Below are 21,849 nucleotides of genomic sequence, written 5' to 3'. Positions count from 1 at the left end.
TTTGCCATTAATAACCAACAACCTTTTGGAACTGCATTATTGGTGAAGGTGTATTTATTTGAAGGTGTATAAAAAGCATGTGCACATGATGTTTTGAGCAAGAGTATCATACAGTCACACACAGACATCAAGATTGTGCATATGATTTCCAACAATGGTGACAATTTAAAAAAAAGCTTCATGCTGCAATGCATGATGGGTAGCTTTCATAGTACAAAACTCATCCTTAATTCCCAAGCTTTTTTTGGTTGTCACCGTTGTTGTGATTCATATCCAAAATCTTGATGTCTGTGTGTGACTGTATGATACTCTTGCTCAAAACATAATGTGCACATGCTTTTTATACACCTTCAAATAAATACACCTTCACCAATAATGCAGTTCCAAAAGGTTGTTGGTTATTAATGGCAAATATAAACACAAAACTTTAAACACAATATTAAAGGCCCATTTTGTGATAATTATGTCATTCCGCGGGCACACACACACACACACACACATACATACATACATACAAACAAACGCACACAAAGCCACGCAGATTTGGAAAAACGATTCATAAAAGACATAAAATATAGGCCTAAATGAAATTTTCGGGCAAATAGCCTACAAATGATGATCAAAATGAACATCTATTTGCAAGACAAAATTAAAAGACTAAATAATTAAATAGGCTTGCCTAATGTGTGTACAAATCTTAAAACTCACTTTAACCCCCACATGCTTAATAATCTTTAAGGAAAACATGTTTAGTGACTGCTAATTTCTGCAGTTATACCTTATTTTCTTTGTTTTCTAATTCCACAGAAATAATCTGTAAAATATTACTTAATTTTGTATGTAAAATTACACATAACCCTATAAAATTACAGAGAATTTCCTTTAAAAAAACGTAAAATTAATGTAAAACCAAAATAAAAGCAATTACCTGTAAATTTAATAGTGGACCTTTAAATTACAACAAATATCTGTAAAATAACAGGTATTCACTGTATAATGACAAAACGACAAAATTCTGTTAAAAAATACAGACCGTTTCCTGTAAATTTACAGTTTTTTTTTACAGTGTAGTTAAAAATTTGTGTAATTTTACTTTTACTTGAGTACATTTTAAGTGATATATCGGTACTTTTACTCCTCTATTTTCCTTCTGTTTGTGGTCGTTCCTCGTTACATGCTTGTTTTAATTTTATTTTTATCCATCAACATGATTGGATCGAGTAATCGGTCTCGTGACTGTCATCAAATCAAATTAAGCATCGAAAACTTTAACCGCCTATTCCTGCTGTTACTCGTGGAAGTGCATTCTTCAAGCATCAGACGATAATTGGTTCTTTGATGCTCTTCTGAGAAACAAGACAATCATATTCATCTCTTTCCTCCTCCTTGATCTCCACACTCTTCCTCAGCTGATAGGATCCATCATTTGGTCTGATTCCTGAGGATTCAATCTGATCTTCAGGCACAGATGTGCAATATTTCCTAATGATCATCGTCACGTCTTTGGGGTAGAAGCCGGTGGCCAGACAGGTCAGTTTCAGCTTGGTTTCATCAGTGGATTTCCTTGAAAACACTTGACACGCTCTTGTTTTGCTGCTTATATATGATGCTTATGCTTATGATGCAATTATAGTTGATTTACGGTACTTTTGTAAATTTACATGGCTTACTGGCAACCAAAATAACTCTCCGTAACAAAACATGGGAAGCTGTACCAGTACCATCCTTTGAAACCCTGAGTGAAACAGTACAAAGTAGACTTATATATTATTGTTTTATAAAGGTAAAAGCAGTACAACTGAAACCATTTGAATAAACTAGTGTAATTTAAGAACAAATGGATCCCACATAACAGAGACATTCATTGATGCCATCAATCTTGATTTGAAGAATCACTGATCACTGCATAAATATATAACTTAAGTCAATGTGAAAGAACAAAATATTTTACAGTGAAAGACATTCAAGAGTACGGAAGCGTATTGCATTCACTTGAGGAAAAAAAATCTACTCTGTTTTTCTGAATTAATGACTTAATTATCTCAGAATTACGAGATAATTTTCATGAAAAAAATTGTTTTGTTCTGTTTTTCTGAATTAATGACTTAATTATCTCAGAATTCTGAGATAATTTTTTCTTGAAATAAAAATATTTGCTCTGTTTTTCTGAATTAATGACTTAATTATCTCAGAATTATGAGAACATTTTTCATAAGAAAATATTTTGTTCTGTTTTTCTGAATTAACGACTTAATTATCTCAGAATTATGAGATAATTTTTCATTTAAAAAAATTGCTCTGTTTTTCTGAATTACTGACTTAATTATCTCAGAATTCTGAGATAATTAAGTCATTAATTCAGAAAAACAGAGCAAATATTTTTATTTCAAGAAAAAATTATCTCAGAATTCTGAGATAATTAAGTCGTTAATTCAGAAAAACAGAACAAAAACTTTTTATTCATGAAAAATTATCTCGTAATTCTGAGATAATTAAGTCATTAATTCAGAAAAACAGAGTAGATTTTTTTTCCTCAAGTGAATGCAATACTCTTCCGTACTAGTGTATATAAGACAATATCAATAGAACAAACAGGACAATTATTTTACCTCGGCAAATGTGCCAGTCTTCAGAGGTAGAAATAGTCAATGTCTGGAAAACCAGCTCTCTTCAACTAAAAACATCAATTGCTTATACAAAAAGCATCAAAACATACAGATTATATGACATAATGGAACAGAAAGAGAGGGAGTATAATTCAACTTTTTTAAAGCAACACTCCTTAAATATAGTGATTGTCATGACTGTTAGTGTTGACAAGGACAAATACCACAAATCTTCCATTACAAATCTTCCTCTGACTCTGTATCAGGCTTGTCCTGTGTGTGATCCAGTCAGACTATCCCTACTAGCAGGGTTGGCGCCAGGACATACGGAACGAGGGGGCCTTGTTGTGTCACTGGGGGGGCATACCTCCACAATACACCCACTTTTAATTAAAACAACAACAACCATCAAGTCACCATTTAGGCTACCAGACGCAACGATACAGAGCAACGCAGCCTACAGCATTCTCGTAAATAACACGGACCAGCACTGGCTATAATCAATATAGTAACAAAGACAAAAAAGCAAAAACACATCCTACCTTTATAAAAGCTGCAGTCGACGAGTGGAAGAGTTAAACTTTCTCAGAACGAGGTCTTTCCATTCGTTACGCATTTTCTTTGTAAGGTCCCGCTCAAACGCAAGTTGCACGAGCTGAGCCTTACGTGTGTGGTTCCTTACGAGCAATGAACCACACACTTAAGTCTCAGCTCGTGCAACTTGCTGTTGTCCGTGAAAACGTTCTTGAGCACAGAAAATGAGTTCTCACACATAGCGGTAGAGGCCCCGAATGTGACAGCGAGTTTAAGTGCAGACAAAACGCTAGGCATTGCTTCGAGTACTTTGTGATGTTCAGAAAGAAGTCTTCTAGTAGTCATCATCTGCTGGCTTTCCTCCTCTTTGATTCTGGAGATATATTGCTTTGCAACAATGCACTCCGTTTCCACAATGGTAGAATTAGTTAAATCCATGATGGCCTTTATGGACTTTACATCCAAAAAGGTCTCATTTTCTGGGTCAAGAGCGGCAAGTGCTGCGGCAAACTTTGAATTACGTTCACTGAAACGCACCTCAATTTCACCAAGAATATGATCCAAAGCACTGAAGTACAGCCTGCGTAGCTCCACTTTATCAATGATGTTGGCTCCAGTTGTTTCTTCAACTACTTATTCACTCAGGTTCTTGTTTACCTGTCGCCTCCGTTTTGCTGAGACAGGTGTATCTTTTGTGCTCTCTGTAACTGTGTCACAGATAATGCAGAATTCATCTTCGCTGCGGAGATTGCGCACACATTCGGCAGCTGAAGATACAAGTTTCATCCCAGTTAAAAGGTCTGTATCCCCTCCTTGCAGAATGATATTGGCAGGATTGAGCAACAAAAGAACCTAGGGTGGCAACGATTTAATTAAAGGTTGCGTTAAATGAAATTGCTGTTTTTTTTGTTTGTTTGTTTTTTGACATTTAAAAAAAAAAAAAAAAAGGCCTAAATAAAATCAGGCTATTTAAACCCATATTACGACTAGCTTTAGTCTGTTTTTACAGCCTTTTTAAAAAAATCCCTTTTCAAGTTTAAAGATGTCGATTATGGCTATAGTAAAATGTCATCAAATTGAATTGAATAATCCTTACACATTATTCATATTATGAAATAATTAGTAAAAAACTTGACCATTATAAAGCATTTTTATATTAAGCAAAAAGGGAATGGACCATTTAGTTTATGGGAGTCGTATTCATAAATTAAAATAGTTTTAAAATAAATAAAATAAAAAGTTTAAATGTAGGCTATAATTTAAGATTTATACAAAATATTTTATTAAGCTCTAGTATGCTTCTCATTTAAAATTCTTGATTTGTAATATGTAAGGATTATTCAATTAATTTTGATGGAATTGTTAATTGAAACACATATCTTGAAAAAGGCTTTTAAAAACTAAAAAAATATTAAGTCCATTCGTGCATTTAAAATTCATAAAATTCTATCGAACTGAAATGAGAATTGATTTATCAATTTTAAATGATTGAAATTCAAATAGCCTATATGCAAATTTTATTTTAAAGAAAACTTTAAATGAAGCTTTCATCTGTCACTTCCCTTAACAGTCCAACTGCCTCCATGCGAACTTCAGCTCCATAAGTCCTTGCAGAGCTGACATGCTCAAGAACTGATGTAATGTCCTCGAATGAACTGACGATGACGGCAACAGTAGCCAGATGGCCTGTCCACCTCTGGTCAAGTAAACGTTTGAGTCTGTCACCTCTATATTGCAGAGCAACCGTGGGTTTACGGCAAAAGTTATAAAGCGCGTTGCATATGCTGAAAAAATCTTGAATGGATTTCTCAGCAGATAACGCATGCACAACAACTAAGTGCAGCTGGTGATTTAGACAGTGTACGTACGGTATCTCTCGGCCAACTTTTTCCTGCAAAAGTCGCTGCACTCCACCATATTTCCCCGACATCACCGCGGCTCCTTCGTACACTTGACTCAGAATCTTAGACGCATTCAAGCCTGCCTTGGACAGCTCTGAAAGTATCATGTTTGTGATGGTTTGTGCATCACCCGAATTTGCGATGGTCATCACAAGCAGTCGTTCTGTAATTTCCAGTGTTTTTTCATTGAAGTAGAAATGTTTTCCATTCCAGTAGGGTCCCTGGTTCCGTCTACACTCTAAAAAGAGATGTGTTAAAAATGACACATGTTGTGTCAGTTTTAACACATGTAGTGAGTGTGCTCAGGGACAACACATGTTGTGTCAAATTTAACACAATAAATGTGTAAGTCATTTTAACACACAAATTGTGTCATTTTAAAAAATAAAGCAAAAGGGCCAGATGCAAAAATATTAACCGTTTAATCAATAGTCGAGAACAGAATGCATGTGCACACAAAGTACAACACAATGTTTCAAGCTCAATGACTGGACAGACTCACTGTACTGGACATTATTCAGTTATTCACACTTCAACCCCTAATTGATAATGCTGCTTTTGACAAAAGTTCATGAAGAAATAAAGGGTAACCGAGTTTGCACTTTGAATTTTATTAAAATGTAGCAACTGACAAAATCTATGTATATAAATAACTTGTATTTCCACTGGCCTGTTTGTTTGAGAACATAGCAAACACTGCATACCATTCACAGTGATGGTGAGTGTCAGCGCTCAAAATGAGGAGTTGAAAACAACACAACCTGTAGAAAGAGATGTTAAAAATGACACATGTTGTGTAGATTTTAACACATGTAGTGTGTGTGCTCAGGGACAACACATGTTGTGTAGATTTTAACACATGTTGTGTAGATTTTAACACATATTGTGTCAGTTTTAACACATGTAGTGAGTGTGCTCAGGGACAACACATGTTGTGTCAAATTTAACACACAACCTGTGTCGATTCTTAACACATCTCTGTGTTTATAAGGACTACACATTTTGTGTTACCTTTAACACAACTAATGTGTTATTCCTCTTACACAGAAGTGTGTTGAAACCTTTTACACACTAATGTGTTATAGTTACACAACTTGTGTCAGATATGTGTCACATGTGACTGTAGTCGGTGTGTATTTGCCAGAGTTACTTCCTGTGTTTTTACAACTGAGTGTTTGGATGAACACTGAAACGTATTGTTAACTTGTGTTTATGGAGTCCAGTGACGTTTAATAAAGAGTTTGTTTGGACATTTTATTAGCTGGATGTTTTAGACATCATGAATCTACATAGACAAACTCTTATTGAGAATTAACTGAGGTTTAGATGTTGATGTTTCACTGAATGTTTTATTTGAAGTCACCAGAATCGTGATTAATGGCTCCTTTATTTGAGCTCTTGACCCTTGACTCTTCTTTTAGTGTTTCTCTGGCTGCTTTAACTGTATTTTAATAAAATACATTTGTTATGGCAAGTGAAAATATGATCAGATGTTTCTTGATGATGTCATAATCAACAAGTGCAGATCTGATCAGGTTTATGAGTAAATGGATGGTGCACATTTAATTTATTTATGTGCTGTTAGTTATAATTATCCTGTGACACTATATCATGCTGTCCAGTAGGGCAGAATAATAAAATAAATGTTTTCTGAAAATTTTAATCTGCAGCAGAATTTAGTCAAACACAGACATCAAGAATCAGCGTATGAATCTCAACAATGGTGACAAATGAAAAGCTTCATGCCGCAATGCATGCTGGGAGTCATGGATGAGATTTGCACTATTGTGGCACCCAGCATGCATTGCTGCATGAAGCATTTTGTTTGTCACCATTGTTGAGATTCATACGCTGATTCTTGATGTCTGTTTGATACCTTAGACTGTAAGATTCTGTACGAACTGTGTATTTATTAATTAATTTTAAGATAATCGCATTATGCTAATCTATTATGTATTACACTCTTCATTCAAATATAAAACTCTTTCTGAGCTTCAGCTGAACAATCTTACATGTTCATGATGATAATATTATCATCGGAGCATATTTTTCTCATGATTATTTCTGCTGTTTCAAATGTGTTAAATTAAATACACATTTACAGCAATCAGAGAAAACTAATGTTAAAGAGTTAAGGGTAAAGAGCCCAAATAAAGCTGACACTAATCACGATTCTGGTGACTTTAAATGAAACATTTAATGAATCGTTAACACCAAAACCTGTTAATTCTCAATACGAGCTTCTGTAGAGTCTGACAGAAATAAAGTTAATCTGGTTATTAATAACAAGTGAAAGCAGCATTTGAAAAAGACATTGAAAAAGAGGCATGGTGTGATTGGCTGAAAAAAAAAACAACCGTTAATCTTTAAGTTTTCATGAATTAAGATTTAATTTATTTATTTGAATATATTGCTTTATTTATTTTAGAGCATTTTATGGGATACCATATAAAATATACCTATAATTTTCTTTCATAAAAACTGCCCTCCACCCAGTGCTATTCTATCCAGAGTTACATTTTAACACACATTGTGTCAAAATGCCATCAACACATCTTGTGTGTTGTTTTTTAACACATCTCTTTTTAGAGTGTTTCCAGAGTTACATTTTAACACACATTGTGTGTTAAAAATCTACACAACATGTGTCAAAATGCCATCAACACATCTTGTGTGTTGTTTTTTAACACATCTCTTTTTAGAGTGTACTTTCACAGTAAACCACGAATCGCCGATTTCTTTCACTATTGCGTCAGTCACAATGCTGCTCATTACAGCAACGAGTTCATTTTGAATTTCATGGCTTGTGTAAGTGGCATTTTTTGGAATTGTTTTCATAATTTCAGTCAACTGGGGGTCCTTCCTGATGCTGAATTCCAGTAATGACATGAACAGTCCACTCCTACCTTCATCCATATGATCAAAGGCCTCAATTTTACCCCTCAAGGGTAATTGATTGGACACCAGAAACTCCACAACATCAATAAGAGAAGACATGTAGTATCGATTTCTCTGTATTTGTTCTGCATACAGTAGCGTCGAGATACCTTTATCAATTCGGCTTACTTTTTCTTTCCACATATATATATATTTTTTTATTTGCACAAATTAAAAGAAGTACAACACCAAGGACAAACTGATGCATACAGTGCCGGAGAAGGCAAAAAGCCAGTATGGCTTATCTAAAGCCTCCACCAAAGAAAGATAAAAAATAACTAAAGAATGCAAACACAATATAGTACAACTCATGCGAACATTACTAAAAAAAAAAATATATATATATATATATATATGTCATGATAATACTGATGATAAAACAACAAGCACTTCTCAGTAAAATAAAAATACAATGAAAAATATAGAAACAACCAAGTGCACAAACTAGTTCATCAGCAGACCTCTTAAAACTCTTTTAAAACTCTCTACTGAGGTGCATTGTCTCGCCACATGAGAAAATCTATTCCATATCTGTGTACCTTTAAATCTTATTGAAAATTGGCCTCTACATGTGGTAAAGTTTGGAGGATGGAGATCCATTACCTGCCTGGTATTATGAGTTAGCTTTAAAGTATAACATGAACTGACCAGGAATCTTTCCTTCCGAAGAAAATAATTTGTACATGAAAACACATATTTGGAAGGTGTTAATGTCAAAAATTTAAAAAATCTGCAGTTTCTTAAATAACATAGCTGAAGATGTGTAGGAACCTGAACGAGCCGCTATCCTGACAAACCGTTTCTGGAGAATTAAAATTTTATGTAGCTTTGTAGGAAATGTGCTCCCCCACACCATGTTAGAATAAGACAAATACGGATAAATTAAACTGTAATATAGCCAGGATACAGAGACATTTTGGAGTAACAAGATGACTAATCCTCCTTATTATACCAATTGACTTGTTAATTTTGCCACAAACATAGTCTATGTGTCCTCTCCAACTCAAACTTTCATCAATAATAACTCCTAAAAATGTTGTTGTTGTTAACTTACTATAACAAGTCAAATGTTGTTTGGACATTTCATGTCTGTTGAATCCTTTATTTGTTTCCACAGCGTGTTTCCAGTCATGGAAGCCTTTGGTTGTAAATACTGGGTCAAGTCCGCTCTGCGGCTGCCCGATCTTGATCTGCGTAGCACTTCTAGCGCTAAATTTTCTGCAAGGGTAGCAGAAGGCCGCATCTGCTTTAACTGAATACTCGAGCCAATCTCTTTTCTGAAACCACACGTGTAAAAATGATCTGTTTCTGGTGCCAAATAAGCGTATGGGATACGAATTTAGTCTTATTTGCAAAGGCTCATCTTTTCCCAAATCATCTGGGCAAGAGTCATCATCTGGCCTCTGTCACTGGCCTGTCGACATCACTGATGGTGGTGCTTGTGCTAGGCATGACAGTTTTCACTGTTGTCGAGGTGGTCGTGGTAAACCATTTCCTTAAATCCATGATTGATTGAATGATCAAGCGCGTTAGGTGTCTTAGATGAATACAGATTATTATGAATAAAGAGTAGAAGTTGACTGAAAAAAGAATACTTAACGTCATGACGTACAGTCATATTTCAACCAATTACATACAAGCTGCTAGTAACGTAATTTAGTTAATCGCCTGTCGCGAGTTTTTCATGCAAAGTTGCAAAGCTGATTTTATTCTAGTAAAACTAAATTAATTTACAAAATATATATATATATATATTTTAAATATATATATATATGTAATTAATTATATGTGAGGAATAAGAGGGCAGAGTGGAACCGTCACCGTGCCTGTTGCTGAGTCTCAACGGCTGAAATCGCGCTCCGAGACAGAGTGGTGTGTTGACTAGAGTTAAGTTATGTAGAACTTTATTTCTTGCAAGAAAGGCAGTTCACACATAAGTCAGAGTCTGATATGGAAGGGCCCCGACTTATCGTTTTTGCCCAGCTTATATACACAAAACTCATCACACTTAGTCTAACACCCCATGGTTATATGCACACACTTACACACATATGTAATTAAAACAACTGAATATAGATTTTCCAATGCAACACCTTTGCTCTTAGTCCAAGCGAGCTTATCTGTATTTGGAAAGAACAAACTGTCCTTTCTGCAAATGTCATTTTGACCTCGTTCTTCAGCAGTAAGGAAGAAGATGATATGCAACTTGAAGTTTCTTTAACAACATATATGGTATAAGCTGGCTAGAGTAAATATTTCCACATGTATTGTATTATGCTGGCTGGAATAAAAATGTATATCACACCATGATAACAAGAGAGCTGCAAGCAGCAATTAAGGATCAAAGCACAAAAAAGGCACGGTGAGTTATGCGAGGATGGCTGGGAGCTTCAGAGCAACTGCAAAAATGAGTAATAAAAGACATTTTTAGATTATTTTAGTCAAAATGCTTTAAAAAAAATCACAAATACAATCACTTGTAATATGATGAAATTTCTTATCACTTTTGACCAATAGGCGGTGCTGTTACCAAATTGATGTGGTGTGGTTAGAGTAAGGTGACAATGAAAATATACAATATACCAAGTATTGCAGAGATACAGCCTCAGTCATTTTGGCATCATGCCATTAAATTGGTTGATGTCTGAAGTCTAAAGACAACAATGTAGTTTGCAGCATTGAGCACAGCAGCATCTGTGATTGACAGCTTCAATCATTAGAAGATCGCTCTTTGAACACTCTCTATAATATTTTCTCAATTTGAATAAAAGTTTTATTTTTCATGCTGCTAACAGGACCAACAGCCACATAAACACTGCTTTCAGGAGAGATAACCACAATTTTAACGAAGAGTGAATCTGCTAAATACTTTATTTATGGTATAATATTATGACAATGTAGGCTCATTTGGCTATATGTTCTTTTAATAAATGGAGACCTCTAAGCATCAGTTTATTAGCCTGACTACGTCAGACTTCGTACTTCCGCTCAATTTCATTTCGCTTCTGTACTCAGTCTGAGACACACTCAAAAAAAAAATTGTGCCTAAAAATAAGATTTATGTATTTGAATTGCATAACAAATTCCCATGCATTTGGTTTACATAGTTTTAACATAAACCAATCAATACTCCTGAATGTGATTCATATGTTTAAGTCATACATAAATGAAACAGATAAGATGTATGTAATTGTATTAATAAACTGAATGTGATTTATATTTGTCAGTCATATGTAAATGAAACAGGTAAGATTTATGTAATAGTACACAGAAAAACGCCCATGTTAAATTAACACTGCTCAGTGTTCATATGTGTGCACACTACAGAGTTAAAGCGGTGTTGAAGTTAATGAGATAATTAAGTGATGATTGAGCATTAATTATGAACACCTGCTGTTAACAAGCAGAATCACTGAAGGAAAGAGAAACACAAGAACTACAACTGACTTCAGCCACAGCCTCAGATGAAATCAACTGAAGAGAAAAGAAGACATTAAATCTGTGAAGATCTCAGCAGAGGAGGATTAAACAACTCCACAAACAGCATTACCAGCTTCACTTATTACTAATCAGACTGACTTTATATCATTTCCGTTTGAATGAAATCAATAGTTGTATTTTAAAGTCACCATGATGGTGGTTAGCGTTTGCTTTAGTTGGGCTCTTGACCATTGACTCTTTAATATAACATTTTCTCTGGCTGCTATAATTATGTGTTTATAAAACACGTTTGTTGCAGCGAAAAAGCCAAGAGAAAAAGAGATCAAGTGATATTGGCTGTTTATTGATGATGATGACGACAAAGTCATCATCATGTAATTGCCTGATTCACTGATCTTGTTCAGTGTCTAATGCTTTTTAATATTGTTTTATTCATAACAGAAGCCATTTGATTTTACAGCATGAAATCTAACAGTGTTGTTTATCAAACAATATACTTTTTTTTATAGTTAGTGCACAAAAACCTTTTTTAATCTATGGCATTACTTCGACTCACACAGACATCAAGAAACAGCATATGAATCTCAACAATGGTGACAAAAGATACAAAAAAATCTTGATGCATAATTTATTAATGCCGCAATGCATGCTGGGAGATATGGGTGAGTTTTGATTGGTGGTACCCAGCATGCACTGCAGTATGAAGCATTTCATTGATTGTCACCATTGTTGAGAGTCATACACTGATTCTTGATGGCTAAGTAATAATGTAGAAGAGAAAGTTTAATGCACTAAATGTTTTTAAAATTCTTCATATTATTTGATTAACTGTTGGATCTAATGCTGTCAGGTCACACAGCTACTATAATAAATAAAACAAAATCACAAAATCACATAATCCCAATAATCAAAGCATTAGACATTGAAAAAGATAAGTGATTCAGGCCACAATAGGATGATTACACCTTCATCAATAAACAGCCAATATCACTTGATCTCATTTTCTCTTGGCTTTTTCGCTGCAACAAATGTGTTTTATAAACACATAATTATAGCAGCCAGAGAAAATGTTATATTAAAGAGTCAATGGTCAAGAGCCCAACTAAAGCAAACGCTAACCACCATCATGGTGACTTTAAAATACAACTATTGATTTCATTCAAACGGAAATGAAATAAAGTCAGTCTGATTAGTAATAAGTGAAGCTGGTAATGCTGTTTGTGGAGTTGTTTAATCCTCCTCTGCTGAGATCTTCACAGATTTAATGTCTTCTTTTCTCTTCAGTTGATTTCATCTAAGACTGTGGCTGAAGTCAGTTGTAGTTCTTGTGTTTCTCTTTCCTTCAGTGATTCTGCTTGTTAACAGCAGGTGTTCATAATTAATGCTCAATCATCACTTAAATATCTCATTAACTTCAACACCACTTTAACTCTGTAGTGTGCACACATATGAACACTGAGCAGTGTTAATTCAACATGGGCGTTTTTCTGTGTACTATTACATAAATCTTACCTGTATCATTTACATACGACTGACAAATATAAATCACATTCAGTTTATTAATACAAGTACATAAATCTTATCTGTTTCATTTAGATATGACTTAAAAATATGAATCACATTCAAATTATTGATTGGTTTATGTTAAAACTATGTAATCCAAATGCATGGGAATTTGTTATGCAATTCAAATACATAAATCTTATTTTTAGGCACAATTTTTTTTTTGAGTGCAGCGTAATAGCTTTCCGTTTTCCTCCGGCCTGAAAACAGCCGGCCAATCAACGAACAGAGGGCGGGCTGAGAGCCGTGACGTAGACGCTGATTGTACCGTGGATGCGTAGATTTACTTCACATAATCTGCAAAAGTCATTCACAGCCATGTTCACTCCGGTATTTCGCTCGATAGTTTTTGTTTTTGCATCATACATGTGTTTACAGTGGAAGTTAGATGCGGCTGAGATGCGCATAACACACGCCATAACCAAACGTTATGTGATTGGCTTACGGGTAACCAATGATTTTAAACTTCAGACAAGCGACCCCCCGCGAGAGAGAAAACACATCTCTATTATGCTATTCCAGACTCTGTCTACGAAGCAAAGCGAAGTACTGTAGCAGAGTTTGGTATTACCAGGTTATCAGTTTATAGCCTATTTATGCAAATGTGTTCAAAATAGCCTGTATGGGCAGACTGTTCATATATAGGCAAAAGTGTATTGTTTACACAATGCATCAACTCAGAATGTGTTACATGAGAAAATAAATCAAGCTTTGGACAGTTGGTGCTACACTAGAGCCCATGGAGAAACAAAAATGAGTTAAAACAGCACTGATATTCCATTTAAAATATAATTACCTCTTGGTTAAGATCCTCCCGAGAGCCAGTTGCAATGATGTCTGATTCATCGTCCTGTTGAAGAAACATTGAAATGTCAAAGTGCATCTACAGTGCTGTGGTATAAACACACACACACACACACACACACACATACACACACACACACACACACACACACACACACACACACACACACACACACGTATACCTATAGGCATTTTTCCCATATGTCTCCAGTTCACCTGGCCTAGATGTGTGGATCATCATTTATTAGTCACTACTCACCAATTATCTTTTTCTTTATAAGTACATAAAGCACTAAAGCTGCAACTGCCAGCACAAGCACAATCACTGCTCTAATCACAGCTCCAATCCAACCAGTGGCAGCCTCAACCGGGCAATCCTTGCATGGTCCATCTATACAAATGGAAACAAATTAAAAATAGTTTTAATTATTTAAGGATTTCAAAAACAAAAAGGTGAGAACTGGAAGTCACCATCTTACACCATTTACATATCAGATGATATTTCTGTCTCTAAAGCCCTATTCGGATGGGATTAACTTTACAAGGGTAGATTGAGTAATGTAACTTTATGTAATGGCCAATTTGCACCTGATAAGATATCTCAGTAAAACTAGCAGAAGTGGGAGGGGTAACTCGACTTACACACCGCCGTCACTCCTGTCATCATGTGTGCATTACGTTGCATCCTGATATCACATGCACAAAAACATTACCGATATTTATAAAAATAAAACAGTTATGTCCTGTCGAACGATGAATTAATTAACTTCAGATTGAATTGTGTTGATAATAGGCACTTACCTAACGCTAAAAGATATTTCGTGCCTCTAACAAGTGCTTTCGATCTTCTTTTTTGTCTGAATGTTATGTAGAAAATACTTGTGTTTTGCCACAGACTTGTCCCAGCGTCTAGAACGCAACTGAATGTTTTTTCAAGTGCCTCCATACTAGAAAAACTGAGGAAAATTACTTTTAAACACGAAATGACGGAATATTTACGTACATTTTTACAGTGGGTTATTTGCACGGGATTAGTATATTCGGACGGGACTAAAATCACTGAGAAGCTCTGGTACCAATTACTTTACCCCACCTTTCCATGTTAAACTAGTCCCGTCTGAATAGGGCTTATGTCCAACGTCTTGATTACTAATATAGCTCCCGTTCCCTTAAGGGGAACTGACTCAAGAACTGACACAATGGGATCTCGCCTGAGAGCTCAATCACCTACAATCACCTACAGTAGTAACAATACAGGATTTGCATGGCAATTAAGGGTATGGTATTTGTATGGCAATTAATTACATAAGGGTATATAAGGCAGCGTGCAAAACTCACTCAGTTAAATTTTGCGCTGAGGAGCCAAGTGTCACGGAATCGATGAATGTGAGACGAGGATACAGATGCAGAGGAAATTTATTAGTAACATGCAGACAAGGTACAAAAACTCAAAAACTCAGGACTCCAGGAACAGGAAACTCAGACATGAACCAGCACAAGACTACAAACACAAGGAGGCTAAATAGGGGAGCAAACAAAGGAGGGTAACGAGACAGACAGGTGGGACAAATTAACCAATAATCAGATAACTAGATGGCAGGGGCTAGACAACAGACACGAGCACATGGCCCAAAATAACAAAACACCCATGTGCAGCACAAGACAGGACAGCCATGTGACATTACCCCCTCCCTACGGAGCGGCTACCAGACGCTCCATAAGACCAGGGCGGAACGGGAGGGACAGACCAGGGCGGGACGGGAGGGACAGACCAGGGCGCGACAAGGGGAATGGACAGTTCAGAAGACCCGGGAGGCACACAAAGTTCAGGAGTCCAGGGCGGAGCAGACAGTCCATCTGGTGGCCAGGGCGAAGACGACCGTCCATCGGGCGGCCAGGGCGGAGACGACCATCCATCGGGCGGCCAGGGTGGAGACGACCGTCCATCGGGCGGCCAGGGCGGAGACGACCGTCCATCGGGCGGCCACGGCGGAGACGACCCCTCGGGCGGCCACGGAGGAGACAGCACCACCGGCTCAGGAATTGGACCTGGCACCACCAGCTCAGGAACTGGGACTGGCACCACCGGCTCAGGAACTGGAACGACCGATTCAGGAACTGGCACCACCGGCTCAGGAACTGGAACTGGCACCACCGGCTCAGGAACTGGAACAGACACCACCGGCTCAGGAACTGGAACAGACACCACCGGCTCAGGAACTGGAACAGACACCACCGGCACAGGAACTGGAACAGACACAGGCACTGGCTCAGGAACAGACACAGGCACCGGCTCAGGAACAGACACAGGCACCGGCTCAGGAACAGGCACCGGCTCAGGAACAGACAAAGGCACCGGCTCAGGAATAGACACAGGCATCGGCTCAGGAACAGACACAGGCACCGGCTCAGGAACAGAAACAGGCACCGGCCCAGCGGTCTTCTTGTCCGGAGACACAGGCTCGGCAGTGGCCATCTTGTCCAAAGACACAGGCTCGACGACGGCCATCTTGTCTGGAGACACAGGCTCGGTGGCTACCATCTTGCCCTGAAACACAGGCTCGGTGGCGGCCATCCTGTCCGGAAACACAGACTCGGCGGTGGCCATCTTGTCCGAAGACACAGGCTCGGCAGACGTGACGTGAACAGGCTTGGCTGCGGCCATCTTGTCGGAAGCCACAGGCTCGGCAGATGTGACGTGAACATTCCTGGGAATTTCTAGGATCTTGAATAGCGTCGAAAAATAATCCAACAACGTTTCAGCAGGCGTCTTGTCAGGGGACACAGGCTCTGCGGCGGCCATCTTGTCTGGTGACACAGGCTCGGCAAACGTGACATGAACAGTCTCTGGCTGGGCAGACGTGACGTGAACAGTCTCTGGCTGGGCAGACGAGACGTGAACAGTTACAGAGGGAGCCTTTTTCCTCCTCTTGTGTTTTGGAGCTACCGGACTCCGGACCACCGGCACTGGGACCACCGGCACTGGGACCACCAAACTCGGGACCACCGGAACTGGGACCACCGGAACTGGGACCACCGGAACAGGGACCACCGGACTCGGGACCCCCGGAACTGGCATGGAGGAAGTCTTCATTCTCCTCCTCCGTTTCGGGACCACAGGAATTGGGACCACTGGACTCGGGACCACCGGAACTGGGACCACCGGAACTGGGACCACCGGAACCGGGACCACCGGAACAGTCACAGAGGGGTTCTTCCTTCCTCTCCTCCGTTTCGGGACCAGCGGTGAAGGCTTGCCTTTCTGCTGATCACCGTCTACCATGGTCCCCTCATCCTCCATAGTTCTTTGAGCGCACCATATTCGAACAAGGAAATTGAAGATTCCTTATCCTCCCCAGAAAAAATTTCACTCCGCTGAATCCACATATCTGGCTGGTTCGTTCTGTCACGGAATCGATGAATGTGAGACGAGGATACAGATGCAGAGGAAATTTATTAGTAACATGCAGACAAGGTGCAGACAAGGTACAAAAACTCAAAAACTCAGGACTCCAGGAACAGGAAACCTCGGACAACGAACCAGCACAAGACTACAAACACAAGGAGGCTAAATAGGGGAACAAACAAAGGAGGGTAACGAGACAGACAGGTGGGACAAATTAACCAATAATCAGATAACAAGATGCTAGACAACAGACACGAGCACATGGCCCAAAATAACAAAACACCCATGTGCAGCACAAGACAGGACAGGCATGTGACACCAAGACGTGGTCCCAGCTATTCATGCGGTGGTACATGGTTTTGTGGTGGTGGGACTTAACGTGTCCGTTCCCTCCTTCAGGAAAACGGGGTTACATTAGTAATCAATACGTTCCCTATCAGTCAGACGTTTGACGTAACATCAGAACTGACTGACGCAATGGGATCCCCATGTAAAGCACCACAACCGCTGCCCCTGCCCACGGTGGGACAATGCTGTTCAGAATTCCCCACGCCGAGATACCAATCGTCCAACCGCGAGCGTTCGGGACAAGGTGGAGGGGGTTCCACTCGAGCCGTACGCTCGTGGCGGCCCGGGAAAGCATGGCATTCAACTCTGGGTCAGATTCAAACAGTGCTACTCTCCCCAAAGGGGGCAGCACAGCTGAGTCTTCATCCCCAGAGGAATCAAGCCCGCCCTCCGATGCAGCAATTGACATCTGGTCCTCCTCGAGAGCCCCGAATGAGATGCTAGTTCCCCCATTGCGATGCAATACATGAGTGGAAGAGCCAGGCACATCACCCTGTTTATTAACTGAAGTGGTTCTCTGTGGTGACCATGGTGTAACAGATTTAGGCTAGTAAGAGTTGTGTGTGTAAACCTCAATCCCCTGGTCTCAAGAGCCGCACTAGTGGCTGCGGTCTTTAGCGTCTTTGTAAGTGCTCCCACCTCCCACTCTGGAAACCATGGTTCGAATCCCGCTTTGAACGGGTCGAGTAGGACCAGTTACATTTGGTGTCGTGACCTGGATGGGAGTGAGGTTTAGGGGGGTGAGTGTAACAGACATAGGCCAGTAAGAACTGTGCATGTAAACCTCCCTCCTCTGGCCTCAAAAGGTGAGCTAGCGGCTGCGGTCTTTAGCGTCCTTGTCAGCGCGCGTGCCTCCCATGCCAGAAAAAAAAAATATTTTAGAGTAGAGTAGGACCGGTTACACCAGGAAATTACCGTAACCAGAAACTTACTGGTGGAATGACATCTTGAAAAAGATGCACCATCACCCATGTTTACTCTTTTAGGGAAATGCTCTTGTAATGCTGTTCATTTTAATTTTAATATTCAAATTAGTTAATTCGCTGCACTTAGCTGTGCAATTGCTCTTTCAGATTTTGACCTCCGCTGATATGCCGTCACACCAATACACAAAAGTGCTTCCCTCTTGTTCAGCTCACACAAACGATGATTGTTAAGAGCAGAGTGATGATGACTGCTCGGCTCTGAAGCGAAAGTTTAACTGAGTGAGTGTTGAATGCTGTCTTATATACTCATATATACAGAGTGTTACATGTTTTGTTACCACTCAAAGGTGATTGGGCTCTCAGACGAGATCCGATTGTGTCAGTCAGTTCTGACGTAATGTAGAACGTGACTGAGGGATATGGAACTGCTTTAATTACCCAATTTGAAGACAATTGGTTTTTCAAGGGTTCTGTGGGACACAAAACAATCATATTCATCTTTTTCTTCCTCCTTGATCTCCACACTCTTCCTCAGCTGATAGGATCCATCATGGTTTGGTCTAATTCCTGTGGATTCAATCTCATCTTCAGGAAGAGATGTGTTATTTTTCCTAATGATCATCGTCACGTCTTTGGGGTAGAAGCCAGTGGCCAGACAGGTGAATTCCAACTTGGTTTTGTCATTGGATTTCCTTAAAAATACATGAACATCTGGAGGAGCTGAAAACAAAGGGACCGGTTTGTAAATCAGTTCCATCTCAATTACAGCTTCATATAATCAACAAATACAAACACATTTACTCACATGTTTTTCTGAACTCCTCGTCTCCATATTCTCTGAATTTGTTGAGCCAGTCCACACACTCTTTCTCCAGGTAGCCTTTGGTGTATTGGTTTAGGATTGGCACATTGTCCCACTTTCTCTTGGTTGGTAGAGCTGCGTCAACTGGGGCGACCCATTGAGACTCTTTATCATCAAAAGACAAGAAGTCCTCTCCGTCATAGCCGTACTCAGAAACACCTTTGAGAAACTTCACTTCATCTCCCTGCTGATCTACTTCACAACCAACTCTCCTCTGAATAACATGAAGTTCTGACATGGACATAAATGTTTGTGAGATTAGATAAATAGTTAAAAATAATAGCTGCAAGCATCAATCATTGTGGTACAAGCAATATTGGCTCATGTGGATGATTTAAATGTATATTATGATGTGGTTTTTATAGCAAAGTCCATCTTGAACCTTCAGTAATAATAATAATATGTTACTTTTTATAGCGCCTTTCAAGAACCCAAGGTCGATTCACAAAATAATACAAACAGTTGACAGACAGAGACAATCAATCTGCTTATTATAACAAGCAGACAAGCAGACGAGCAGACAGAGACAACCAATAACTACAAATAATTAACAAGTTATATAATCAAAGAAAACATACATTTCGATAAAGTAAGCATATAACAAAAAATGAAAAAGTGGAAGACATAGAATTAAAGAGGAAATTCATTATTTACTGAGCATGGTGAATAGATGAGTTTTAAGAGATTTGAAGGTCTGGAGGTTAGGGGTGGCATGGAGATTAGTGGGCAGCTTATTCTGTAGCTTAGGGCCTACAACACTAAAAGCCCTACCACCCACAGTAGAGAGTTTATACTTGGGTACGACAAGCAAATTATTGCAAATTATCTAAGGGTCCGGGCAGTTGCACTAACTCAGCAAGGTATTGAGGTGCGGGGTAAGTAATAAGAAAATAAGTATTGAACATGTCATAATTTTTCTCAGTAAATATATTTCCAAAGGTGCTATTGACATGAAATTTTCACCAGATGTTGGTAACAATCCAAGTAAGCCATACATACAAAGAAACAAACAAAAATAAGTTCAGAAATGAAGTTATGTGTAATAATGTGAAATGACACAGGGAAAAAGTATTGAACACATGAAGAAAGGGAGGCGCAAAAAGGCATGGAAAGCCAAGACAAGTGCTGAAAACTTACAGTAATTAAAAAGCAATCCAGCCCCCTGTCAGTGGAGTATTTTGGAAAATTTCAAATTTTGGCTGCAATATTTTATAGTCAGAAATTAAATGAAATACGTGAACAAAAAATTAGATACATGACTAAAAGATTCAAGAAAAAAATATGTTTGTATCTAGCCCTTAATGTTCTGAAGTAATGATCCATTAGAAGGAAAAGAAGAAAGTCAGTACAAACACATTAGAGTTCCAGCACTTTCAGTGCTTTGACCCCTACTGAATTAATATGTAAGCCGGTTAAACAGCATGAATGTTTCTCACCTGATTCATTGTGTCTCATGCGGTTGATCAGAATGTGGACATTCACGTTAAACCACTGTTCTTTGCTCTTTCTCGACTGAGTGCCTTTCTCCCAGTAATCCTCCTGCATTTTCTCTTTCATCCAGGGCTGTTTGGGAATCTTTCTCCTTTCTTTACTATTGTAATAGTCAATCTGTCTGTCGTCTAGCAGACCCATAGCAGTGAATTCAAAGATGCCCGGCAGATCCACAGGTTTGGACAAAGCAGTGTAAATGTAATACAGAGAGTGTTTCTCTGTGATGAAGAGCAATAAAATATGCATGAAATAACTATTCACTTAAGTGTAAATGTGATAAAAGTGGTACGTTTCTGAAGGATAGTCAGGATAGTTTCAAAACATTTCTGTTACAGAAATACACAAATACAATTAATCTTATAATCTGTTAAGAAAATATATAAAGCCAGACCTGTAAGTCTTCGAGAGACATTATTAATCACAAATCTGAATCCTAACATAATCAAAAAAGATCCTACTGGATAAACTTCTTTATCCAGTAGGATAAAGATAATATTCTTATAAGATAAGATCTGGATAAGATTCTTACTTTCATGTATTCACTAGAATCCGCTTAAACATAAAACATGCTAACTTATTACAGGTTCAACAGGATTAAGTTGTCAAAACTTGCCTACATTTAATTATCTTACATTTCATATACAATGTTTGCATAAGTTTGTAATCAAATTTTAATTATGTCGTTACTAAGCCGTTTATGATAAGGAAGCGCAAACGTGTTACTTTCACTTTGGTTCTCTGATAAATGCAGCAAAAGTTCGTCCTTTACCTGCTTGATTTGAAGGAAAAGTCCCATAAAGAAGAAAAACACAAAGCTGAGCAGAAACCTTCATTGCAACACTCCTGTCCATGATTGAAACGCCTTGAAGGGTGAATTTTACTGATGTTTACATCGTTCCTTCGCCAAAGTCTGGAGGAAATAATTGCCAACAGCAGAATTAAGTTTTTGCCAACAAGCAAATCGAACTATGGCTTTAGGCAGAGCGGGTTTAGGCAGTCAGTGAATCTCTTAATCGTGCACAGACTATAG

The 21,849-nt window shown here is 38.5% G+C and overlaps 1 protein-coding gene across 1 annotated transcript; it reads right to left on the bottom strand.

Moving 5' to 3' along the window:
* Window positions 1-1,316: 1,316 nt before the first annotated feature.
* Window positions 1,317-21,748, bottom strand: LOC307171150 (major histocompatibility complex class I-related gene protein-like; the record flags this gene model as incomplete). Its single annotated transcript, XM_079892601.1, has 7 exons — window positions 21,589-21,748; window positions 20,765-21,037; window positions 19,272-19,559; window positions 18,905-19,186; window positions 14,046-14,177; window positions 5,009-5,279; window positions 1,317-1,563 (listed from the first exon to the last, which is right to left on the bottom strand). Exons 1-7 carry the CDS (start codon window positions 21,668-21,670, stop codon window positions 1,317-1,319), a joined length of 1,575 nt encoding a protein of 524 aa, XP_079748727.1. The 5' UTR covers window positions 21,671-21,748.
* Between the last annotated feature and the right edge of the window lie 101 nt (window positions 21,749-21,849).

This window comes from Squalius cephalus, assembly GCF_949319135.1.
Source record: "Squalius cephalus genome assembly, chromosome: 1".
Lineage (NCBI taxonomy): Eukaryota > Metazoa > Chordata > Actinopteri > Cypriniformes > Leuciscidae > Squalius > Squalius cephalus.
The sequence above is the reverse complement of the archived record's forward strand: the minus strand, read 5'-3'. Positions and strand labels throughout refer to the sequence as shown.